At 47.8% G+C, this 27,160-nt stretch overlaps 1 protein-coding gene across 2 annotated transcripts in view; it reads left to right on the plus strand.

Annotated features, from left to right (window-relative positions):
• The window catches only part of LOC134948755 (tumor necrosis factor ligand superfamily member 10-like), a 141,300-nt gene extending 117,456 nt beyond the window's left edge, over positions 1-23,844 (plus strand). Inside the window, exon 5 of one of the 2 annotated variants that reach the window (XM_063936955.1) lies at positions 19,432-23,844. In XM_063936955.1, the coding sequence (XP_063793025.1) occupies positions 19,432-19,889 (458 nt within the window). In that variant the 3' untranslated portion in view covers positions 19,890-23,844. The remainder of the gene's footprint in view (positions 1-19,431) is intronic. The other variant, XM_063936956.1, reaches the window with a different exon arrangement.
• Positions 23,845-27,160: the final 3,316 nt, after the last annotated feature.

The following is a 27,160-nucleotide window of genomic DNA, read 5'->3' on the forward strand; positions in this document are numbered from 1 at the left end:
GATGCACTATCTTTCTTGATCCCCTCTCACTTGCTCACCCTCCTTCTCTACCTGACACCCTGTCTATCTCCCTCTTGCTCCCTTCTCTCTTTTTCTCCACTCTCTACTTCTTTCTATCCCCTCTCTGTCCCTGATACTCTCTCTCTCTCACTCAGTCCAACACCTCCTCTCTCTTTCTACCCTCTCTCATCCCTCTTTCCTTTCCACCCTGACACCCACTCTCTTGCTTCTCTCTCTCTTTCTCTCGTTCCAACAGCTTTTCTCTCTCCCTGACACCCACTCTCTCTTGCTCATCTCTCTCTTTCTTGCTCCAACACCCTTTCTCTCTCCCTGACCCCTCCCACTCTCTCCTCCTGATACCCACTGTCTACCTCTCTTCTCACTCCCCTCTCTCCCTGACACCCTTTCTCTCTCTTTGACAACCCCCCATCACTCTCTTTCGCTCTGCCTCCCAGTTGATAGATCTACAGTAAAAAGACAGTCAATAGGTCTACATGCAAAAGGTCGACAGGTTCTAAATGTCGACAGGACAATTGTCGACACATACTGTATGGTAAGTTCTTTCATTTTTCCCCTCACTTTTTCATAATTTACCATCCACGTGAACTACGATTGGGAATAATAATCTTTGCCAAAGCGGGACGAGTGAAGCAAGCAAGCGAGGGTACACGTTTCCAGTAATTTGGCTCAGATATGGTGAAGCATATAACATGCCACTAAAAAAAAAAAAAGCTTGTGTGGACCTTTTTTGTCTCAACCATTTTCATGTCGACCTTTTGTACCTGTCAACATTCTCTGCTGTCTACCTTTTCCATGTCGACCTTTTGACCCTATCAACCTTTTGCACGTCAACCACATCCCCTCTCTCCCTGAGGTGGTTTGGAGACCGAAATACTATGATACTAAGACTTGAGCCTTGGCTTGCAAAGTGTATAATCTTTAATGAAGTGGTCAAAATTTACACAGTAAAGGCAGAGATGGGACTCCCTGCATTGCTGGTGTTCAGCTTTGGAAAGCTTGAACCATGGCTAGCTCTCTCTCTCTGAACTGGCAAAACATTCCTCAGAAGGAAGCCAACGTACATAGGGGATCATGTGTTTTGAAACAGCTTGTAGATGCTGAGAAGTCAGAGATCTATTGGCAGAATGGTTAGGATGCGATGGAGACCCAGGTCCTGACATAGTAACTTGGAGGTTATCTTGATTAGCAGAAATTCCTTATAGACCTTGAGCCAGCTGCCATTGTGTCGACTCTAGACCCTTTAGATGAGCTAAAATGTTCTGCAGAAGGTCTGTTCCCATTCCTGCACTGCCTGCTGGATCCTTGGCCCCAGTGCAAACTGTCATGACTGTGTTTATCTTTGGAACCAGACATAAGGTTTTGGCTGGAACAGAGTCTGGACAGAAACTGTGAGGTCGGTTTAATTTCTACTCATGCGCTAGAGCAAGATAGTGGATCAATAGAAATTACTATAACTGATATTGGACTGATCTTGGAGCAGTCACTCACAATGAAGACATAGTCATGAGAGTCCAGATCTCAAGTGGTACTGATACCTGTTATGTACCAGCATACTGTAGTCACTGGGATTGAACCTGAATACTGGAAACACCGGCATTGAACTGGAATACTAGAGTCATCGGGACTGAACCAGAATACTAGAGCCACTGGGATTGAACCCGAATACTGGAAACACCGGGATTGACCCAGAATACTAGAGTCACTGGGATTGAACCCGAATACTGGAAATACCTGGACTAAACCAGAATACTAGAGTCACTGGGATTGAACCCGAATACTGGAAACACCGGGATTGAACCCGAATACTAGAGTCACTGGGACTGAACCGGAATACTGAAGTCACTGGGACTGAACCAGAATACTGAAGTCACTGGGATTGAACTAGAATACTGCAGACACTGAGATTGAACCGGAATACTGGGGTCATCGGGATTGAATCGGAATGCTGGAGTCATCGGGATTGAACTGGAACTCTAGAGATACCGGATTGAACTGGAATACTGGAGCCAGGAGTAATGAGAGATAAAAGCCACACTTGGAGTCTTAATGCAGAATACACCCTGCTAGGCTGAAAACAACATTGCACTGGCCTGTGCTGTATGCATGAATGATCCCTTTATACCCCCCGGCTTCCCTATGATTGGATGTGATTGCTCTGGGAAGAATCCTGAGCCTCCATTGGTGGTACAGCAGTCAGCTGACCGGCTTCAACATGGTGGCTTCCAGAGGCCAGCATCGATAGGAAATGCCGCCCATGGAAGCTGGGATCTCTGCTGATGTCTGGGGGCAGAAGGGACGTGATCGTAGCTGGAAAGATGCGGCCTGCCAGAATGGAGAAACCACAATGGCATCAGGGACCGGAGCAATGGGACAGGTGAGACAGCATGCGGCAGCGGAGACCAAATACTGCATTGCTGCAAAAGAACCTCATCCCCAGTGGCGGAACTGTGGGAGGCAGTGGAGTTGGCTGCCGCCGGGCTCCTGACCTCAAGTTGGCACTGCTCCTCCATTGTCTCCCGCTGCCTAACGATTGCTCGTTGCTACTTTTTTTTTTTTTATCATTCTTGCAGACGGAGGAGCTGTGTCAGTGACATGGAAGCTGCCTCCTGTATATACAGACAGCTGGCACTGGCTGCAGCTAGGGGGAGCTCCAGAGCACAGCTCCTCCCGGGACCTTCCAGTTAAGCAAGCCAGCCGAGTGAAGCTCTCTGTTCCTCTGTCAGATTGTTGATAGCCAAAGGTAGGCACTGGCAGCACTTGCCTCAAGCTGCACTGTGTGTTGGAAGGTGTAGTTGGCTGTGCTGGGGGGGCTTTAATAAATGTTGAAAGCACTGTGTTGAGTGTGTGTGTGAGGCATGTGTGTGTATAAGTGAGAGGCATGTGTGTGTGTGTGTGTGTGTGCGAGGCATGTGTGTGTAAGTGAGAGGCGTGTGTGTGTAAGTGAGAGGCATGCGTGTGTGTGTGCGTGTCATAGAGAGAGGCATGTGTGTGAGAGGTGGTGTGTGTGTAAATGAGAGGCATTTGTGTGTGCGTGTGAGTCATATGTGTGTGTGTGTGTGTGTGTGTGTGTGTGTGTAAGCAAGAGGCATGTGTGTGTGTGTGTGTGTGTGTGTGTGTGTGTGTGTGTGTGTGTGTGTGTGAAGCATGTGTGTGTGTAAGTGAGAGGCATGTGTGTGAGAGGCAAGGATTAAAGGAGGCATTTGAGCATTTCTACAGGACTATGTACAGAGCACACACCTGGTCTGGGTACACGCTACCTTACAAATATATGGAGGGGTGTCTGTTTCTGAATGTGTCTTTGTGTGTGTGAGAGGCATGTGTGTGTGTGTAAGTGAGAGGCATGTGTGTGTGTTTAAGTGAAAGCGGCGTGTGTGTGTGTGTTTTTTTTTTTTTTTGAGTGAAGGAGGCATGGGTGTGTGTTTTTAAGTGAAGGAGGCATGTGTGTGTGAGAGGCATATGTGTGTTTTTAAGTGAAAGAGGCTTGTGTGTGTTTAAGTGAAAGGCGTTTGTGTGTTAAAGTGAAAGCGGCATGTGTATGTTTAAGTGAAAGAGGCGTGTGTTTGTTTTTAAGTGAATGAGGTGTTTGGCGGGTGAGGGAGCAATGTAGGTGTACTATAAAGGTCTGCTGGTGTCTGTTTTATTGTAATGACTGACTTGGAGTGCGTCCACTTTGTATGTGTATCTATATTACTATTGGGAAAGGTACCTGAGCACGCTACTACTGTTCACTCTGAGTGCTGGATAGTTACAAAGGAAAGCAAAGCGAATCCCAAAAAATTCTTTAAATACATTAATAGCAAGAGATTAAAGAAGGAGAGTATAGGCCCTTTAAAAGACAAGTTGGGAGTCTTAAGCAAAAATGATAATGACATAGCGGACACACTAAATGAGTTTTTTTCAACAGTATTCACTAGAGAGGACCCATTTCAGGGACTGACACACAATCTCAATAATGAGAATATCCCACTGATAGGTACTTATTTAAGCGAGGAAGTAGTCTGTGACCGATTAAAACATTTAAAGATTAATAAATCACCAGGGCCCGATGGTATTCACCCAAGGGTTCTAATGGAGCTTCACTCTGAACTGGCAAAACCGCTATCTTTGATCTTTAAGGATTCAGTTATATCAGGTATGGTTCCCAAAGACTGGCGTATAGCGGAAGTAGTGCCTATATTCAAAAAGGGAAGTAAAGCTGAACCAGGTAATTATAGTCCAGTTAGTCTTACATCTATAGTGGGGAAAGTATTGGAAGGTATTCTAAGAGATAGTATTCAGAAGTTCCTTGAAGTCAATAAGGTCATTAAAAGGAATCAACATGGGTTTATGAAGGACAGATCCTGTCAAACCAACTTACTTGGCTTTTATGAAACAGTAAGCGCAAACCTAGATCAGGGTAAAGACGTGGATGTAATCTTTTTAGACTTTGCCAAAGCGTTCGATACTGTACCACACATGAGACTTATCTACAAGCTACAAGAATCAGGGCTAGGAAGCACAATATGCACTTGGGTCAAAAACTGGTTAGATAACAGGGAGCAGCGCGTTGTGGTTAATGGATCTTTTTCAACTTGGACTGAAGTGCTAAGTGGTGTGCCGCAAGGCTCAGTATTAGGTCCGCTATTGTTCAATATTTTCATTAACAACCTAACAGAAGGTCTAGAGAGCATGGTGTCAATTTTTGCAGATGATACCAAATTGTGTAAGGCTATAAATACAGAGGAGGATGCCGAGTCTCTTCAGAATGACTTAGTTAAATTAGAAGCATGGGCAGCCGAATGCGCTTCAACACAGACAAGTGTAAGGTAATGCACTGTGGTAACAAGAACAAAAATTACACCTACCTACTAAATGGAGTAAAATTAGGGGATTCTGTACTGGAAAAGGACTTAGGTGTCCTCATAGATAGCAAGCTAAGCAGTAGTACCCAAAGTAGGACTGCAGCAAAGAAGGCTAATAAGATATTAGCATGCATAAAACGGGGTATTGATGCTAGGGACGACAGTATTATACTCCCGTTATATAAATCACTTGTGAGGCCACACCTTGAATACTGTGTACAATTCTGGGCACCGTACTACAAAAAGGATATCCTGGAGCTTGAAAAGGTACAGAGGAGGGCGACCAAACTAATTAAGGGCATGGAGACGATGGAATACAAGGAAAGGCTTGAAAGACTAGGCATGTTTACATTGGAAAAGCGGAGACTAAGAGGGGATATGATCAACATCTACAAATATATAAGGGGACAATACACAGAGCTTGCGCGGGACCTGTTTTTGGTTAGATCAACACAGAGGACTCGTGGACACTCGCTCAGGTTAGAGGAGAGGAGATTCCGCACAATACGGCGTAAAGGCTTTTTCACGGTAAGGACAATACGTGTTTGGAATTCCCTGCCCGAGGGAGTTGTAATGGCGGAATCTGTCAACACCTTTAAGAATGGGTTAGATAAATTCCTAATGGATAAGGATATCCAGGGGTATGGTGCATAGTCATGCATTATAGTTACTATAAATAGGGATAAAACGGAACGGCTGACAGCAGCATCAGTCAGAAATTTTTGTCAAATCATCATGCATAGGAGACCACAAATAGGTTGAACTCGATGGACAATTGTCTTTTCTCTGACGTCCTAGTGGATGCTGGGGACTCCGTAAGGACCATGGGGAATAGACGGGCTCCGCAGGAGACTGGGCACTCTAAAGAAAGATTCAGGACTATCTGGTGTGCACTGGCTCCTCCCCCTATGACCCTCCTCCAAGCCTCAGTTAGATTTCTGTGCCCGGCCGAGCTGGATGCACACTAGGGGCTCTCCTTAGCTCCTAGAAAGAAAGTATAGTTTAGGTTTTTTATTTTACAGTGAGACCTGCTGGCAACAGGCTCACTGCAGCGAGGGACTAAGGGGAGAAGAAGCGAACCTACCTAACTGGTGGTAGCTTGGGCTTCTTAGGCTACTGGACACCATTAGCTCCAGAGGGATCGAACACAGGACCCGACCTCGTCGTCCGTTCCCGGAGCCACGCCGCCGTCCCCCTTACAGAGCCAGAAGCAAGAAGGTCCGGAAAATCGGCGGCTGAAGACTTCTGTCTTCCTCCAAGGTAGCGCACAGCACTGCAGCTGTGCGCCATTGCTCCTCATGCACACCACACACTTCGGTCACTAATGGGTGCAGGGCGCTGGGGGGGGCGCCCTGAGCAGCAATAATATACACCTTGGCTGGCAAACTAACACCATATATAGCCCCAGGGGCTATATAGGTGTAAATTAACCCCTGCCAGACGTTTTAAAATAGCGGGAGAAAGCCCGCCGAAAAAGGGGCGGGGCCTTCTCCCTCAGCACACTGGCGCCATTTTCCCTCACAGCTTCGCTGGAAGGATCGCTCCCTGGCTCTTCCCTGCAGTCCTGCACTACAGAAAGGGTAAAAAAGAGAGGGGGGGCACAATTTAGGCGCAGTATACAATATATATGCAGCTATAAGGGAAAACACTTTTTTATAAGGTGATATCCCTGTGATATATAGCGCTCTGGTGTGTGCTGGCATACTCTCCCTCTGTCTCCCCAAAGGGCTTTGTGGGGTCCTGTCCTCTGTCAGAGCATTCCCTGTGTGTGTGCTGTGTGTCGGTACTGCTGTATCGACATGTATGATGAGGATAATGATGTGGAGGCAGAGCAAATGCCTGTGAATGTGATGTCACCCCCTGCGGGGTCGACACCTGTGTGGATGGACTTATGGAAGGAATTACGTGACAGTGTCAGCTCCTTACATAAAAGGTTTGACGACATAGGACAGCCGGCTTCTCAGCTTGTGCCTGTCCAAGCGTCTCAAATGTCATCAGGGGCTGTAAAACGCCCGCTACCTCAGATGACAGATACAGATGTCGACACGGATACCGACTCCAGTGTCGACGACGATGAGACTAGTGTACCCTCCAATAGGTCCACCCGTTACATGATTGAGGCAATGAAAAATGTATTACACATTTCTGATAATACCCCAGGTACCACAAAAAAGGGTATTATGTTTGGTGAGAAAAAACTACCAGTAGTTTTTCCTGCATCTGAGGAATTAAATGAGGTGTGTGAGGAAGCGTGGTCTTCCCCAGATAAGAAATTAATAGTTTCTAAACGGTTATTGGCAGCGTACCCTTTCCTGCCAGAGGATAGGTCACGTTGGGAAACACCCCCTAGGGTAGATAAAGCGCTGACACGCTTATCAAAAAAGGTGGCACTACCGTCTCCGGATACGGCCGCCCTAAAGGAACCTGCTGATAGAAAGCAGGAAAATACCCTTAAAGCTATATACACACACACCGGCATTATATTGAGACCCGCTATTGCATCGGCTTGGAAGTGCAGTGCTGCAGCTGCGTGGTCAGATTCCCTGTCGGATAACATTGATACCATGGATAGGGACAATATTTTGCTGACGATAGAGCATATAAAAGACGCCGTCTTATACATGCGTGATGCACAGAGGGATATTTGCCGGCTGGCATCAAAAATAAGCGCTATGTCCATTGCCGCCAGAAGGGGGTTATGGACTCGGCAATGGTCAGGCGATGCCGACTCGAAGCGGCACATGGAAGTTTTGCCCTATAAAGGGGTGGAACTTTTTGGGGATGGTCTGTCAGACCTTGTTTCCACAGCTACTGCTGGGAAATCGACCTTTTTGCCACAGGCTACCCCACAGCAAAAGAAAGCACCGTATTATCAGGTACAGTCCTTTCGGCCCCAGAAAAATAAGAGGGCTAGAGGCTCATCCTTTCTGCCGAGGGGCAGAGGTAGGGGGAAAAAGCTGCAGCACACAGCTAGTTCCCAAGAGCAGAAGTCCTCCCCTGCGTCCGGTAAGTCCACAGCATGACGCTGGGGCTGCTCAGGCGGACCCGGGTACGGTGGGGGCCCGTCTCAGGAATTTCAGCACACAGTGGGCTCTCTCACAGGTGGATCCCTGGGTCCTTCAAGTAGTGTCTCAGGGGTACAGGCTGGAATTCGAGACGTCTCCCCCCTGCCGTTTCCTAAAATCTGCCTTACCGGCAACTCCCTCTGCCAGGGAGGCAGTGTTGGTGGCTATTCAAAAACTATATTCACAGCAAGTGATTGTCAAGGTACCCCTCCTTCAACAGGGAAAGGGTTACTATTCCACAATGTTTGTGGTACCGAAACCGGACGGTTCGGTGAGACCCATCTTAAATTTAAAAGCCTTGAACACTTATATCAAAAGGTTCAAGTTCAAGATGGAATCGCTCAGGGCGGTTATTGCGAGCCTGGACGAGGGGGATTACATGGTCTCCCTGGACATCAAGGATGCCTACCTGCATGTCCCTATTTACCCTCCGCACCAGGAGTACCTCAGATTTGTGGTACAGGACTGTCACTATCAGTTCCAGACGCTGCCGTTTGGGTTATCCACGGCACCGAGGGTCTTTACCAAGGTAATGGCCGAAATGATGATACTCCTTCGCAAGAAGGGAGTTTTAATTATCCCATACTTGGACGATCTCCTGATAAAGGCGAGGTCCAAAGAACAGTTGGTAGTGGGGGTAGCACTTTCTCGGGAAGTGCTACAACAGCACGGCTGGATTCTCAATATTCCAAAGTCACAGCTGGTCCCGACGACACGTCTTCTGTTCCTGGGAATGATTCTGGACACAGACCAGAAAAGAGTGTTTCTTCCAGTGGAAAAAGCAGAGGAGTTGTCATCTCTAGTCAAAGACACCCTAAAACCAGGACAGGTGTCGGTACATCAATGCACACGAGTCCTGGGAAAAATGGTAGCTTCGTACGAAGCAATCCCATTCGGAAGGTTCCACGCAAGGACGTTCCAGTGGGACCTGTTGGACAAATGGTCCGGGTCCCATCTCCAGATGCAACAGTGATTAACCCTGTCGGCAAGGACCAGGGTGTCGCTGCTGTGGTGGCTGCAGGGGGCTCATCTACTAGAGGGCCGCAGATTCGGAATACAGGACTGGGTCCTGGTGACCACGGATGCCAGCCTTCGGGGCTGGGGTGCAGTCACACAGGGAAGAAATTTCCAAGGACTGTGGTCAAATCGGGAGATTTCGCTTCACATAAATATTCTGGAGCTAAGGGCCATTTACAATGCCCTAAGCCAAGCAAGGCCCCTGCTTCAGAACCAGCCGGTACTGATCCAATCAGACAACATCACGGCGGTCGCCCATGTAAACAGACAGGGCGGCACAAGAAGCAGGATGGCGATGGCAGAAGCCACAAGGATTCTCCGATGGGCAGAGAATCATGTGTTGGCACTGACAGCAGTGTTCATTCCGGGAGTGGACAACTGGGAAGCAGACTTCCTCAGCAGGCACGACCTCCACCCGGGAGAATGGGGACTTCATCCAGAAGTCTTCCAAATGCTGGTAGACCGTTGGGAAAGACCAAAAGGTGGACATGATGGCGTCCCGCCTCAACAAAAAGTTGAAAAGATATTGCGCCAGGTCAAGGGACCCTCAGGCGATCGCTGTGGACGCTCTAGTGACACCGTGGATGTACCAGTCGGTTTATGTGTTTCCTCCTCTGCCTCTCATCCCCAAGGTACTGAGAATAATAAGAAAGCGAGGAGTGAAAACTATACTCGTGGTTCCGGATTGGCCAAGAAGAGCTTGGTACCCGGAACTTCAAGAGATGCTTGCAGAGGACCCTTGGCCTCTGCCGCTCAGACAAGACCTGCTGCAGCAGGGACCCTGTCTGTTCCAAGACTTACCGCGGCTACGTTTGACGGCATGGCGGTTGAACACCGGATCCTAAAGGAAAAGGGCATTCCGGAGGAGGTCATCCCTACCCTGATCAAAGCCAGGAAGAATGTCACCGCAAAACGTTATCACCGCATTTGGCGAAAATATGTTGCGTGGTGTGAGGCCAAGAAGGCCCCGACGGAGGAATTTCAGCTGGGTCGATTCCTGCATTTCTTGCAAGCAGGGGTGACGTTGGGCCTCAAATTGGGGTCCATTAAGGTCCAGATTTCGGCTCTGTCGATTTTCTTCCAAAAAGAACTGGCTTCACTGCCTGAAGTTCAGACGTTTGTCAAAGGAGTTCTGCATATTCAGCCTCCTTTTGTGCCCCCAGTGGCACCTTGGGATCTCAATGTGGTTTTGGAATTCCTGAAATCACATTGGTTCGAGCCACTTAAGACTGTGGATTTGAAATATCTCACGTGGAAAGTGGTCATGTTGTTGGCCCTGGCTTCGGCCAGGCGAGTATCAGAATTGGCGGCTTTGTCTTGTAAAAGTCCTTATCTGATTTTCCATATGGATAGGGCAGAGTTGAGGACTCGTCCTCAGTTGCTCCCGAAGGTGGTCTCGGCTTTTCACTTGAACCAACCTATTGTGGTGCCTGCGGCTACTAGGGACTTGGAGGATTCCAAGTTACTAGACGTAGTCAGGGCCCTGAAAATGTATGTTTCCAGGACGGCTGGAGTCAGGAAGACTGACTCGCTGTTTATCCTGTATGCACCCAACAAGCTGGGTGCTCCTGCTTCTAAGCAGTCTATCGCGCGCTGGATTTGTAGCACTATTCAGCTGGCGCATTCTGCGGTGGGATTACCGCAGCCTAAATCAGTAAAAGCCCATTCCACAAGGAAGGTGGGCTCATCTTGGGCGGCTGCCCGAGGGGTCTCGGCTTTACAACTTTGCCGAGCTGCTACTTGCTCAGGGGCAACCACGTTTGCAAAATTCTACAAATTTGATACCCTGGCTGAGGAGGACCTGGAGTTCTCTCATTCGGTGCTGCAGAGTCATCCGCACTCTCCCGCCCGTTTGGGAGCTTTGGTATAATCCCCATGGTCCTTACGGAGTCCCCAGCATCCACTAGGACGTCAGAGAAAATAAGAATTTACTCACCGGTAATTCTATTTCTCGTAGTCCGTAGTGGATGCTGGGCGCCCATCCCAAGTGCGGATTGTCTGCAATACTTGTAAATAGTTATTGTTACTATAATCGGGTTGTTATTGCGAGCCATCTGTTCAGAGGCTCCATTGTTATCATACTGTTAACCGGGGTTCCTATCACGAGTTATATGGTGTGATTGGTGTGGCTGGTATGAGTCTTACCCGGGATTCAAAAATCCTTCCTTATTGTGTCAGCTCTTCCGGGCACAGTTCCTGAGGCTTGGAGGAGGGTCATAGGGGGAGGAGCCACTGCACACCAGATAGTCCTGAATCTTTCTTTAGAGTGCCCAGTCTCCTGCGGAGCCCGTCTATTCCCCATGGTCCTTACGGAGTCCCCAGCATCCACTACGGACTACGAGAAATAGAATTACCGGTGAGTAAATTCTTATTTTTTCAACCTCAGATACTATGTTACTATGTTACATATGGTAAGTGTGTGTATATGTAGGGGGGCACCAACATTTATCATGCCTCCGGGCGTCTGGGATGAACTTACGCCACTGCTCATCCCAAATGTTATACAAGGTTTGGGGCTATTTTGCTGACACAGGACCAGGACAGTTTGCTATATTTACTGGAACTATGAATTCTGGATTGTGCCGGCAAATTCTACAGGTGAATGCCAGGGTGTTCATCCATGAACTGAAGCTAAACCAAAGGTGGGTCTTGCAGCAAGACAACAACCGCATACGCACAATTCATTCTACAAAAAATGGTGGAACAAAAATGTTTTACATGATTTACATGTTTTAGAATGATTGAGTCAATGTTTTACATGATTTACATGTTTTAGAATGATTGAGTCATAGCCAGACCTTAATCCAACAAAAATGTGGTGACATGACCTAAAGTGGAGTGTTCATACAAGAAAGACCACAAATATCCATAAATTGAAACAGTCCTGTAAGGTGGAATGGGCCAAAACTTCTCCAGGGTCTTGTGCGGGACTAATTGACAATTACCATAAACGTTTGATTAAAGTTGTCACTGCTCAAAGTGGTCACACCAGTTTACTTTTTTCTGACAGAGAAATGTAATGCTTGGTCATTTTGACCAATTAGGGAATGGAAAAGTATATGCTTTTGTGTGTTATTATTTATGTACAATTTTCTTTATCTCTTGTTATGATTTAAACAACCAAACCAACAGAACATATGGAGCACTGATATAGTCTAAAATAATCACTGATGAACAAACTCATATGTAACAGCAATTTGACTCAGTAAAAACAATAAAAACATGATATTCACACCATACACATAGACATCACATATAAACATAGCAATATTAACGTTTATATAGTGATCAGGGATCATAGAAGGATTAAAGACAGATCAGTAATCCAAAAAATCCTTAGCAGGACATACATTTTATGTGTCATTTATAAATTGGTTCACCAGTGATTATTTGTGACTACTGTACTGTATATATATTGCATGGGTTTCCTCCAGGTACCCCGGTTTCCACCCACAATCCAAAAATATACTGGTAGGTTAATTGGCTCCCAACAAAATTAACCCTAGTGTGAATGTGTCTGTGTGTACATGTAATAAGGAATATAGATTGTAAGTTCCACTGTGGCAGGGACTGATGTGAATGGGCAAATATTCTCTGTACAGCACTGCGGAATATGTGTGCGCTATATAAAACAAGTTTTATGGTAAGAACTTACCCTTGTTAAAACTCTTTCTGCGAGGTACACTGGGCTCCACAAGTCTGGACAATGGGGTGTAGAGTAGGATCTTGATCCGAGGCACCAACAGGCTAAAAGCTTTGACTGTTCCCAGAATGCACAGCGCCGCCTCCTCTATAACCCCGCCTCCCAGCACAGGAGCTCAGTTTAGTTGACCAGCCCAATGCAGTAGCAGGAAAAGAGACGACAACGCTTAGTAGCCACATACACCACACTCTCACGACAAGAGAAGTGTCAGCGGCTAATGCCATATCAACCCAAAGAAGCTAAGTGCGTCAGGGTGGGCGCCTTGTGGAGCCCAGTGTACCTCGCAGAAAGAGCTTTAACAAGGGTAAGTTCTTACCATCAAACTTGTTTTCTGCTGCGGGGTACACTGGGCTCCACAAGTCTGGACAATGGGGATGTCCTAAAGCAGTTCCTTATGGGAGGTAAAGCACTGTCGCGGGCACAAGAACCCGGCGTCCAAAGGAAGCATCCTGGGAAACGGCAGTATCGAAGGCATAGAACCTTATGAACGTGTTACCGGAGGACCACGTAGCCGCCTAGCACAATTGGTCAAGGGTTGCACCACGTTGGGCCGCCCAAGAAGGTCCAACAGACCGAGTAGAATGGGCCGTAATGTGAACAGGAGCTGACAGACCAGCCTTCACATAAGCATGCGCAATCACCATTCTAATCCACCTCGCCAGGGTCTGCTTGTGAGCAGGCCAGCCATGTTTGTGAAATCCAAACAAAACAAAGAGAGAATCAGACTTTCGAATAGAAGCAGTTCTCTTCACATAGATACGGAGAGCCCGTACTACATCCAAAGACCACTCTTTGGGAGACAAATCAGGAGAAACAAAAGCTGGAACCACAATCTCCTTATTAAGGTGGAACGAAGAAACCACCTTAGGTAAATATCCGGGACGAGTTCTAAGAACCGCCCGGTCACGGTGAAAAACCAGATATGGGGAACTACAAGACAAGGCACCCAAATCCGACACTCTTCTAGCAGAGGCAATAGCCAGCAAGAACACAACCTTAAGGGTCAGCTTGAACCAAGAGGTTCAAATGGAGGCTCCTGTAACGCCTCCAGAACCACCGACAAGTCCCAAGGAGCCACAGGGGGGACATAGGGAAGTTGGATACGCAACACACCCTGAGTGAAAATATGAACATCAGGTAAAGTCGCAATTTTTCTCTGAAACCACACCGACAAGGTAGAAATATGAACCTTGAGGGAGGCCAGACGCAGGCCTAAATCTAGGCCCTGCTGTAGAAAAGCCAAAAGTTTGGCTGTACTAAACTTGGAAGCGTCATAATGGTTAAATGCGCACCAAACAAAGTAGGAATGCCAGACCTGATGGTAAATCCGAGCAGAGGCCGGTTTCCGGGCCCGCAACATAGTTTTAATGACCTCTTCAGAAAAACCCCTAGCTCTTAAGACGGAAGCTTCAAGAGCCACGCCGTCAAAGACAGCCGGGCTAGGTCCTGGTAGACACAGGGGCCCTGAACGAGGAGGTCTGGGCGTTGTGGAAGTAGAAGTGGACGCTCTGACGATATGCCTTGCAGATCTGAGAACCAGTGCCATCTGGGCCACGCCGGAGCTATGAGAAGCAGATTTCCTTTTTCTTGCTTGAACTTCCGAATTACCCTGGGCAGGAGTGACACCCGAGGGAACATGTATGGCAGCCGAAACCTTCACGGCACTGCCAGCGCATCCACGAATGCTGCTTGAGGATCCCTTGTCCTTGCTCCGAAGACCGGAACCTTGTGATTGTGTCGAGACGCCATCAGATCCACATCTGGAAGACCCCACCTTTCCACGAGGAGTTGAAACACTTCTGGATGGAGGCCCCACTCGCCGGCATGCACGTCCTGACGACTGAGAAAGTCCGCTTCCCAATTCAGGACTCCCGGAATGAATATTGCCGATATTGCCGATAGATGGCGTTCTGCCCAACGTAGAATCCGTGAGGCTTACTTCATTGCCAAACGGCTTCGAGTGCCGTCTTGATGATTTATGTAAGCCACTATGGTGGCGTTGTCTGACTGTACTTGAACAGGACGGTTCTGAATCAAATGCTGGGCTAGGTTCAACGCATTGAAGGCCGCCCGCAATTCCAGAATGTTGATCGAGAGGAGAGATTCCTCCTTGGTCCACCGACCCTGCAAGGAGTGCTGCTCCAGCACCGCGCCCCAACCTCTTAGACTGGCATCTGTCATCAACAGGACCCAGTTGGATATCCAGAAGGGACGGCCTCTGCACAATTGTCGGTCCAGGAGCCACCAGAGCAGCGACAGACGGACCTCCGGAGTCAAAGAGATCATGTGAGACCTGATCCGGTGAGGCAGGCCATCCCACTTGGCTAGAATCAGCTTCTGGAGGGGGCGAGAATGGAATTGAGCATACTCCACCATGTCGAATGCTGACACCATGAGGCCCAGCATGTTATGATTCCAGCACTCTGGTCTGAGGTGGTCCTATTGCAAGGACCGGAGTACTGGAACGGAATGCTGGGGAAGGGAGCGGGAATAGAAAGTAGCCCCTGGCGCCCTAACTCCGTTGTCTCGCCCGTGTTGTCAGAAATCCCCTGCGAGACTATGGTTGCTTGAGCCCATGGCAGCCGCGTCTGAAGGGCGGATTATGTCTGCCCAACTCCGATGCCCCCTCAGGTCTTAATGGGAGACAAAGGGAAATCCGAGACAGGGTGATAACAAGGGGCCCTCTGACTAAACAACCAGGCCAGGGGCTACAAGCTAACTGACTAAACCTGAGGTATGTGCGGTAACCCGCCAGGGAAAAGGACAACCAAAATCCACTAGTCCGTACTCCTACCCAGCACCGCTGGATACCAGAGTGGATCTGTGGGAGCGGAATCCTCCGCAAAAGCTCCGAAACACAAATAATAAATGACAAATAATAAAGCGGCCCAAGCCGCAACGCACGGCTACGCCGTGACTCACGAACACCACTGGATGTTCAAAAGGTGCTCAGTCAGGACTCCAGGAACAGATGACGACTTCCGAGTACAGGACAACTGAGAACAGGAACGACCGGATACAGCAGGACTGGAAACACTCACAGCAAACAGATTCAGCATGCAGGAAGCTATTACCGGCCTCTGTGAGAAGCCCAGGAAGTGTATTTAACAGGGAGTCCTCCAATCAGCTGTTTGGAGGCTGATTGGATTAGATGCCATACAGCTGCCAAGCTGCATGGCCAGGAAAACAGATACCTATTAATTAAATTGAACCCAGCAACGGGGAAACGCAGTCCGTAAGTGGCGTCCCCGTTGCTAGGGTCCGTGCGGCTCCGTGCGCCCGGCGTCTAGCGTTGCCAGGGAGCCGGCGGCTGTACGCGCACGGCGTCCCTGGTTGCTAGGCGCCGGGCCGCACCGACGAGCGGACCCCGGCGCCTAACACAGCACCTGCATTGCCAAATGTATCGACACTTGCGGACAAGAAAGGAAGCAACGAATCCTGTCCTGAAGTTTCAGGACTTTCTCCTGAGACAAGAACAACCTCTGGTTGTGAGTGTCCAACAGCGCTCCCAGATGCACCATGCTTTGAGCAGGGACCAGGGAGGATTTCTTCCAGTTGATGAGCCACCCGTGGGCTTGTAGAAACCGGACCGTCATATCCAGATGACGCAGGAGAAGATCTGGGGAATTTGCCAGGATTAACAAGTCATCCAGATACGGCAGGATCCTGACCCCTTGACGACGGAGTACCACCGTCATCACCGCCATAACTTTGGTGAAGACTCGCGGAGCAGTTGTTAAACCAAAAGGTAACGCCCGAAACTGGTAATGGAGTTTGCCAATAGCGAACCTCAGGTATTGTTGATGTGACACTGCTATAGGAATATACAGGTAAGCATCCTGTATGTCCAGGGAGACCTTGTAGTCCCCAGGTTCCAAGGCCAGAACTATAGAGTGAAGGGTTTCCATACGGAACTTGGAAACCTTCACAAATTTGTTCAGTGCCTTGAGGTTGAGAATGGGCCGGGAAGACCTATTCGGTTTCGGGGCTAGAAACAGCGGAGAATAGTACCCCCGGCCCCGCAGAGCAAGAGGCACCTGTACTACGACTCCTGTATCCAGGAGGGTCTGTACCACCAAATGCAGAGTGTTTGCTTTTGTCTGGACCGATGGGACGTCTGTCTGGCAAAATCGATGAGGGGGTCGGTTTTTGAAGGCTATGGCGTAACCTCGAGTGACGACTTCCCGTACCCAGGCATCTGAAGTGGTCTACAACCATTCCTGGGTATACCCTAGAAGCCGGCCCCCCACCCTGGGATCCCCCAGAGGGAGGCCCGCCCCGTCATGCGGCAGGCTTATCGGTCTTGGCTGCTGGCTGACGGGCAGCCCAGGCTTTTTGGCTTCGGCTTACCAGGTTTGGAAGTGCGGGCCTGCTTGTGGTACGCCTGACCTTTTGCTTTACCTGAAGGACGAAAGGACGTGCCTTTGGCCTTCGAAACAGAAGGAGCTGTATTAGGCAGACAGGCAGTTTTGGCAGTAGCCAAGTCAGCCACTATCTTATTAAAGTCCTCCCCAAACAGAATATCCCCCTTGAAAGGGAGTACCTCCAGGGTTTTTCTAGAGTCCAGATCCACAGACCAGGATCTCAGCCACAATATCCTGCGAGCCAGGACTGATGTAGTAGAGGCCTTGGCTGCTAGGATACCGGCATCAGAAGCCGCCTCTTTAATATAGCGAGAAGCTGTGACAATATATGACAAGCATTGTCTAGCATGGTCAGAGGAGATTTCAGCCTCTAACTCCAAGGCCCATGCTTCAATAGCCTCTGCCGCCCATGTAGCTGCAATAGTGGGCCTTTGTGCAGCACCCGTAAGGGTGTAAATCGCTTTTAGACAACACTCGACACGTTTATCCGTAGGCTCTTTTAGAGACGTGACGGTAGTGACAGGTAGAGTTGAGGAAACCACCATCCTAGCCACATGTGAGTCTACTGGAGGAGGCGTTTCCCAATTCTTAGACAGCTCTGGCGCGAGGGGATAGCGAGCCAGCATCTTCTTTTGAGGCACAAACTTCGTACCCGGGCTTTGCCAGGGGTTCCTGACGTATATATCCACTAGGTGGTCAGAGTGAGGTAAAACTTGTTTAATCACCTTCTGACGCTTGAACCTATCTGGTTTCTTAGGAGGAACGGAAGGCTCGGGATCATCCGTAATCTGCAGAATTGACTTAATAGCCTCCAAAAGATCAGGAACATCCACATGTGAACTACCCTCCCCATCAGCCGTATCTGAGTCAGAACCTGTGGGGTCAGTGTATGTGCTGTCTTCATCAGACGAGGTGTCAGTGACAGCAGTGGATTGTGAGGAGACGAGCGCTCGCTTAGAGGACCTCTTGGACCTAGGCGAGCGTTGGTCAGACTTTTTAGTAGTCAGGGACTGGTTCAACTTCTTTAATTGAGCAGATAAATCGTCCGCCCACGGCGGGTTAGCTGCAGGGACCACATACGGTTGTACCGGCATTGGGGGTCCCATAGGGCGTGTTAGTTTATGAACTAGCGTATGCAGAAGCGTAGAAAAAGCGGCCCACGGAGGGTCAGTATGTGCCTCCGTTGCCACAGTCCCACTGGGGGGCAAGGAGCCCCCAGAACCAGAGCCCACAGCTGCTATATTCTCCCCATATGTGCCTGTGGCTTCAGCAACACCAGCAGTGTGTTCCGCCCCAGAACCGTTACCCTCAGAAGCAGACATGATATAACTTGCAATATGAGGTAACACAGTACAATTATTAGCAGCACTATATCACTAAACCCAAACCCCTGGGTAGTGTAGTCAGCACCAGCAGAGATAAAGGAGAGATATGGTGACTAAATCACAGAGAAAAATACGTAATACAGTATATCTTTATGAAAATCCTATATTAAATAACACCTGTTAAGTGCCTGCTTTCTTCAGCACCAACTGACAAATTGAGCTCCTGTGCTGGGAGGCGGGGTTATAGAGGAGGCGGCGCTGTGCATTCTGGGAACAGTCAAAGCTTTGAGCCTGTTGGTGCCTCGGATCAAGATCCTACTCTACACCCCATTGTCCAGACTTGTGGAGACCACTGCAGCAGAAATAACTGGTAATAAATAAATAAATAATATCACAGTGACATGCTGTGGGGGGAGGCAGAGCCTTTCCTGTCATACTAACGTATGGTATAAGCCAGAGTTTTGACTATATAAAGTACAAGTAGAATAAAAAGAATATGTTGGAAATATCTTCTTTGTATTATTCCAATCATTTTTATAGTCAAAACTCTGGAGTAAAAAGTCTATGGCGCCTACCTTTTCTGCACATCTCTGATCAAAACTCACCAAATATCCAGCAGTATATACTGCTGCACCTGTGTATAATGCCCACATGAACCCTTTGGCACATATATTGTGTGTAAATCTGGCTTTGGTACTAACTAGCCAGTGCCTCCTGAGCCATTTATCTCACCGCACGTCCCTGGTATATCAGTGTTCTATGTTTTGGTTGTCTTTTTCCTAGGAGGTTTGCCCTCTCCTATTTTTGGAGCAGCTATATGGTAAATTGGTAAAATATTTTCATATATAGAAATGTTCTCATACAACTGTATATCTAGAGTTATGCTAAAGTCTTCTTGTTAGTTAAGATTTAGGTTAATAGTCACATTTAAGCAGAAATTCAGAAAATTAGAAAGGGTTCACAAACTTCTAGCAAAACAGAAGGTAGATGCTTAGATCTGTTATTTTAACTGGAATGTTATGATGGGGTAAAAAAAAATTTCTACATTATCAAATCAATGCTCATAAGATATATTATTGTTTTGCTTTTTCTCAGCAGCACAAAACACTAAAATTGATGAAGCCACTTCCCAATCCTGCCGCAACCCCATCCGTCAGTGGGAATTTAAACATTCTAATAGCCCCTTGGCCCATATGCAAAATATGAGTTATCAAGATGGTCGCCTCAAAATACTCCAGGATGGAAAATACTATGTATATTCTCAAATTTATTTCCGTTACCCTCAGAACCAAAAGACCAGTACTAACCTGGGACAGCAGCTGGTACAATGTGTAAATAAGAAAACAGCCTATGCCACACCACTTCTGCTTCTCAAAGGAGTCGGAACAAAGTGCTGGGCACCCAATGCACAATATGGACTCCACTCTGTGCACCAGGCAGGCATTTTTGAATTGAGGTTTGGGGATGAGCTGTTTGTGACTGTTTCCTCTCTTGATATGCTCCATGGTGATGAAACATCCAGCTTTTTTGGGGCTTTCAGACTGGATGCATGATACTCCCACAGGAAGCAAAATACAAAGTTTAAAGTCTACAGGAAGGAAATCACTTTTATTGTTGATTGATATATGTAGATTTTTGAGTCATGAAGAATCTTCCAACATTACTGAATATTGCAAAGCTTCATACTGGTGACTTCATATTAATTCACTGGTTTAGTCACTAAAGGGAAATAGATGACAAGTACTTCTATAAACATACCTGGCTGTCAGTGAAACAAAATAGTGTACATGGTTGAGCTACTGTCATACTGTTCGTGACTTCCTTGTACAGCTTACACTGTGAATATGAGAGTTGGATGAAGATAATCAGCATTTCTGCAATCACTGCTAAAGCAAAAATATGTAGCATGGCCATTCACATCACTTGAATTTCATGTGTATAACATTGGGGGGTTTATTTTACAAGATGTAACATGATCAAACTTTAAGCCTGTTAAGGAACCAGATTTAGGGAATATATAAAAACCTTTTTAGTCCAATCCGAAGGGCTAAGCAAATGCCTTCTCTGAATGGTAAGTTCACAGGTGTAACCCCCATTGCAGAACAAAGTATATATCCTGATTTTAAAATAATGCATTATCATACCTCCCAACTTCTGCCAGTGTTGGAGAGGGACACCTGCGCATGCCGCGGATGTGTGCCTGAAATGAGGGGGCATGGCCTTGCAGCTAGAATGTGTGGCCTTGTGGTAAGTGCCACGATTGCAAGTTACGCCCCCATTTTGTCATTGTGGGGGCATGCCCAGTGCTCTGTGAGCTGCCTGATGTGCCCCAAGTCCCTATTGCCCGTGAATAGACACTGTGTGCATGCGCACATCGTCTATTCACCGCTGAGCAGAGCACAAGTGACAGGGGGGTCTCCCAACTGCCCACCCCCCACTGCAGAACACTGTAGTCCGCAGGTGGGACAGTGCCTGTAAAAAACGGGACTGTCCTGCGATAATCGGGACAGGTGGGAGGTAAGCCTTATTACCGGGATCAGTACTAAATCCCGCTGGACGGGATCCCGGCGGTCGAAATCCCAACGCCGGAATCCCGACCACACAATCCCGACAGGGGTGGCGAGCGGAACGCGGCCCCTTGCGAGCTCGCTTCGCTCACCACACTCGGCACACTATTATATTCTCCCTCTATGGGTGTCGTGGACATCCACGGAGGGAGAATATGTCGGGATTGTACTGGTCGGGATTCCGGTGTCGGTATTTCAACCGCCGGGATCCCGTCCAGTGGGATCTTGACCGCCTCCCTTATTACCATGTATTTCCAAAGCGTTCGGCATGTAATAGCATGTGTTTCTAAACATGTATGGCTTTATCTGCCTATCTCCAAAACCACAGTTTGTTTTCCTTTGCTCTAGTAGCATTAATAACAACATACTTGCCTACTCTCCCACAAATTGCGGGAGACTTCAGATTTTTAAGGTATCTTCCACACTCACGGAAAAGTAGCCAGATCTCCCACATCCCGACCGCTTCCTAGTGAAGCGGACAGGACGAGGAGACTATGGGGTCTATTTACTAAGCCTTGGATAGAGATAAAGTTGCTGGAGATAAAGTACCAGCCAATCGGCTCCTAACTGCTATACCACAGGCTGTGTTTGAAAAATGACAGGAGGTGATTGGCTGATACTTTATCTCCGGTGACTATATCTCCATCCAAGGCTTAGTAAATAAACCCCTATATCCAGGATTTGCAGTTATTATGGAGCAGGTGCACTAAATGATGCGACTCCCCAGGGGCGTTTTAAGAGAGGAAGGAACCCATGTGCTGACTCCGGGTGGGCCCCCTCCTCTCAACGGCTCCATAGGCTCTGGCACAATGGCGGAGTATTCTACGCACGTCATGGTCTGGAGACAAATTATCTACTGCGCATGCACGGTGGACATTTTGGGAGCGATTTTTTACTGTCATTGGTGCAGCTGTAGCGCCAATTGCAGGACCCCGGAAAGGTGAGTATTAAAACAATATGGTTGCAATGTGTGCGTTGTGGGGCCCCCTGGACCCAGGGGCCCATGTGCACCGCACACATTGCACCTATGATTAAGATGCCTATGTGACTCACATCATTCAGCCACGCCCCCTACCCATAGCCCCATAAATTGCGTCATTTTGATGCAGGACCTGGTGACATGACAGCCCGGCCTCTTCCCCGTGAAGTGGCCAGTAGAGTTTGGAGAGGAGGCCTTAAGATAGAGGTTCCCAAACGCAATCCTCAAGGCACCCCAATGGTCCAGGTTATAAATGTATCCATGCTTGGCCACTGGTGACTTAATTAGCACCTAAGTCAATTTGATTTAACCATCTGTGCTGAGCCATGGATATACCTAAATACTGAGTAGAGTAGAGTAAATAAGATATAAGAGATAAGTATGATAACAATAGTGTAGCTGTAGTGTATGGATTATTTCAGTGCCTGCTCAATACTTCAATAACGTTTTGACCTGTGGGTGTAACCCTATTACACTTTACATACTTATTTTGTCTCCTCTCTGGAAGAAACCCAGATTGAGCTTTTTTAACCTGGCTCCTAAATCTGTCCATGATTCTATGCTGAACATTGTAAATCTGATTTTGTTTTTTTATGCAAGTGATTTTCTTAATGGAGTAAAAAAATAAAATAAAAATAAGGTTATTGGGGGTCATTCCGACCCGATCGCTCGCTGCAGTTTATCGCAGCGGTCGGGTCGGAATTGCGCATGCACCAGCGCCGCAGTGCGCTGATGCCGCAGTGCGTCCGCATATGCCAGACGGCCGAAGGCCGTCGTTGCCTAGCGATTGCCTCTGCCTGATTGACAGGCAGAGGCGGTCGCTGGGTGGGAGGGGGCTGGACGACAGCATTGAGCCGCCGTTTAGGGGGCACAGTCCGGCCAACGCAGGTGTGGCCGGACCGTTGAGGGGGCGGGCCGCAGCGGCTGCGTGACGTCACACGCAGCCGCTGCGACCCGGGCAGCAAAGAGGTTCTCCTGGCCAGCCGCAGGAGCTGCGCTGACCGGGAGTTACTCCTCAAATGCTTTTGCATTTCTGGGGAGGGGGGGGGGGCGGCACTGACATGCGGGGCGGACCCCCATTGTGCAAACTTCCTATTCACGCTGTCAATAAAAACAATAAAAAACAATGAGAGTCCTGAAGTAAGCAGGCTATTTTTTTCAGCTATTAAATGTTTATGTACAAGTGTCATTGTTATTGTTTAGATTTATGATTGAATGATCTTTTATGCACAAATTGCTTCATACTGTACCTTACCTTATGGAATACCTAAAGCTAGGTACACAATGGTCGATGTATAATTCAATTGATCTATGAATGATATACAATTAGCGGATTGGCAGGTATATACACCCAATATCATACCTCCCAACTGTACCACCTGCGGGCTGCAGTGTCCTACGATGGAAAGGGAAGGGGGGGGGGGGGGGGGGGAGTTAGGGGGAACACCCACCGTTGCATCTATTCACAGTGCAGGGAGTGCTTGGGGGCGTGCCCAGCATCTCCGAGATTGGTAAGTGTGTATGCACAGGATCGTTTGTACATATACCTTGCCAATCACTGCATTGGTTGGTGGATCCGTCGGCCAGGTGTGTATCCAGCCTTAGGTTAAGGCCTCGTAATGATTGGCATTTAGATAAACATGTTGAATGTGCAATCTCTGTAATCACAGTGATTAATTTCCTTCCAAGGCACCATCATTTCTCCTGCATGTAGATGCATATCATGCACATTACTTTTGAAGCTGTCACTAATTTTACATGAATCTGTTATTGCTTCATATTTGAATTTTTTATTCTCTATAATCACTTTGATTCATATAATACTGTAATTTCAATAATTGTGGTGCCATCTGCAGGTTATGTTTGGAAAAAAAAAACATGAAACTTTTTGCATTGTTTGCAGTTTTTCTGCGCTCATATATGAAGGATTTTGTATTTTGTGAATAAACCTTATATACTGTATTATGTGATTTATTTGTAATATACTGTATTTTGTGAGTTATTTAGTTTGTATCATTACAGTTACGCTTATGAAACAGGATGGATGCTAGAAAAAAAGGAAGAAATTGGAGCAGAGTAAGAACAGCATAAAAGGGTTCTTGGTGAATATACGTGTGCCACTCCAAACATGGACTTCACTCACCTGTCATAAACATCTTAGTGATATTTGGTGGACCCCTTTCTTTGAAAGTAAAGCATTCATAACCAAGAACCAGAAATAACGACACTGAGACTTGAATTTTGGCAGAAAATTGCTAGCTATTTATTTGTCCCTAACCATTAGGAAACCTGTAAATAAAGAGATTAATTTAATATGCCGCTCCAGCTGGCATATGGTGGCGGCCCAAAAGAACGGCTCAATTAATCTAAATTAACCTTAAATAACTTAACCCTATAAATTTACTAAAAACTTACCATAAACCGGTAATAGGTGACAACTCAACCCCCACAGTGACTACCCACCGCTCCTGGGTGCCCTGCCGCTGCCTTCCCGGACGGGTGGTCAAGCGGCCATAAGTCGATGGAGGTGAGTGCACCTAAACCACAACAAACTGTAAAACACTACAGTTTTCCCTACAATACCAAACTGCCGTTCTTTTCCGCCAATAAATAGCCAACGAAAACAGCCAACAACTTTAAAGCCAAAGCACCACGTGCCAAAATTTCCAACTACCAGGGCGGGAGGGTGGGAAACCAAATCACCAAGAGACTTAAGATGGCTTCACCTTCCCTATATATATCAAGCCCTCCCCCTAAAGAAGGCTGTACTTTCCTCACAGCTAGGTCCACCCCTCCCCAGATGTTTAACTCTTTTCTCTCCTATGCAGTCAATACTCTCTCCTAAACATCTTAGTGATATTTGGTGGACCCCTTTCTTTGAAAGTAAAGCATTCATAACCAAGAACCAGAAATAACGACACTGAGACTTGAATTTTGGCAGAAAATTGCTAGCTATTTATTTGTCCCTAACCATTAGGAAACCTGTAAATAAAGAGATTAATTTAATATGCCGCTCCAGCTGGCATATGGTGGCGGCCCAAAAGAACGGCTCAATTAATCTAAATTAACCTTAAATAACTTAACCCTATAAATTTACTAAAAACTTACCATAAACCGGTAATAGGTGACAACTCAACCCCCACAGTGACTACCCACCGCTCCTGGGTGCCCTGCCGCTGCCTTCCCGGACGGGTGGTCAAGCGGCCATAAGTCGATGGAGGTGAGTGCACCTAAACCACAACAAACTGTAAAACACTACAGTTTTCCCTACAATACCAAACTGCCGTTCTTTTCCGCCAACAGCGAAAGACTCATCCCCAACAGTCTTTCGCACCGCCACCATAAACCTACCCTAACTCCTGCAAAGCGAAACCTAGATCCTCCAGAAAAAACATCATCCCCTCATTGGATAGATGTACTCCATCGCGCCGGAAAAGGTGGCTGTCTCTGAACCGTATCCTCGGGTGGCGAACCACCCTCCCACCGTGGGACAGCACCCACTTTGCCACCGCTCCGTTCACCTTTTTCCGGGCCTCATCAATCTGGCGACCATCCGCCACACCCCTCCAACACAATCTTGGCACCATCATGGAAAAAACCAACACACAATTGGTCCATGCCGCGGTCACCCTTGCCAGATCCTGTATCATGGCCCACCGCAGATCCAAGGATGTCCTCTTCCCCAAGTCGTTGCCACCTAGATGGACAACCAACACCTTAGGGACTCCATGCTTGCTGGCCTGACTCACTAACCTACTCCTCAGCTCACCCCACATCATTCCTCGCCAGCCAAGCCATCTGACACCCTGTACTCCAAGCAATGCCTGAGACCCTTCCGAGGCCACAAACCTGGCCGCCCAATAAATGTAAGAGTGGCCAACCACCCAAATGGTCAAATTGTCGTCAAACCATCCTGAAGGGAAAAAGAGGGGTAGAATTGATTACTAAGAGGCTTATTAATTGTTTATACTGAAGGATCTGCCAAAAAAGAAAACTTTAGATCTCGCTATTGTAGCAGTCACGGCCTAGCCGACTGCACCATGTTTCGTAGCCAATTTAAAAGCGCAATTAAAGACACAAAGGGGAAAGATCAAATAAAACAAACAAAATAAAAAAACAGGGGGGGGGGGGTATAAAATGGGAAACACATGTAATAACTCAGCTGGAGGTGAAACGTAAAGACCTGCTGAGGGACTCTGATTAGACCAAATTAGCCGAATTGTAGATTAGAATTCAGTCCGTCAAGTCAGGCAAAAAATCGCAAATAACTCCAGACCCCCGCTGCCGACTCATGCCAGCAACGGCGAGTAGCTAATCCCTGAGTAGGATAAAACAAAACAAAAGGGGTAACATCAACAGGCGCACAACCATAAATTCACAGAACTGTAACAACATAATACATTGCAAATTTAAACAAAGCACCAAGCGCAAACCGACCGCTCATGTGACGGGGCGAATATATCGTCTATAGCTTGACGACTTCCATCGCCCCACCGCCTGTATTTCAGTTCTGGAGCAACCCGCCGCAGCAGCCGACGTCGCTGCGCCAATGCGAAAGGAATGGGTACCGAAAGCAGTGGGTGGGAGGCCCAAGCCCGCCAAACAGCGACTCAGCATCCATCGAAACTGGTATTTCGTGACTGGCAGCCCATCATAATGCAACAGCCAAGACCCCTCCTTAACGGGTCGCACCACCACGTATTGCCTTGCCAGCCCCACCGGGCAAACGCTCTCCTCCAGCGCTGGGACCATTGTAACCCAGCGTCCTCTCCCCACTTGATCCGTCTTGGAGCGTCGCAACCTGCACAGCAAGGACCTCTCACCCACTACTACGTCTCCGACCAGCATGCGCGAATCTGCTCTCTTGGAAGGCGCTACCAACTCAGAAACTCGAAAGGCCCCGTGGTAAGCCATAGAGAACGCCAAACTAAACAAAAGCGTCTCAAACTTGGACGACGCGACTCGCCCAACTGCCTCGATGACGGCCGGCAACAACGCCGCATCGATGGGCCGCCTCCTATCCGGTGGCGACGGCGCGACTCGCGCCCACCCTTTCATTGCCTTCCGCAGAACCTCGCTTTTTGTTACGTCAGGGACGCCTCGCAGCTTGCAGAAAAACGATATGCCTGCCAAATACCGCGAAACCACTGCTCGTGACCTACCGGAGACGTACAGCTCCCACATAAAAGAAAGCATCAGCCTATGCCTGCTCTTACCTTGATGCTGACGCCCCTGGACAAACTCCTCCCATTCACTCCAAGCTTGTCCGTACACCTTG

This window comes from Pseudophryne corroboree, chromosome 8, assembly GCF_028390025.1.
Source record: "Pseudophryne corroboree isolate aPseCor3 chromosome 8, aPseCor3.hap2, whole genome shotgun sequence".
In the NCBI taxonomy this organism is placed as follows: Eukaryota; Metazoa; Chordata; class Amphibia; order Anura; family Myobatrachidae; genus Pseudophryne; species Pseudophryne corroboree.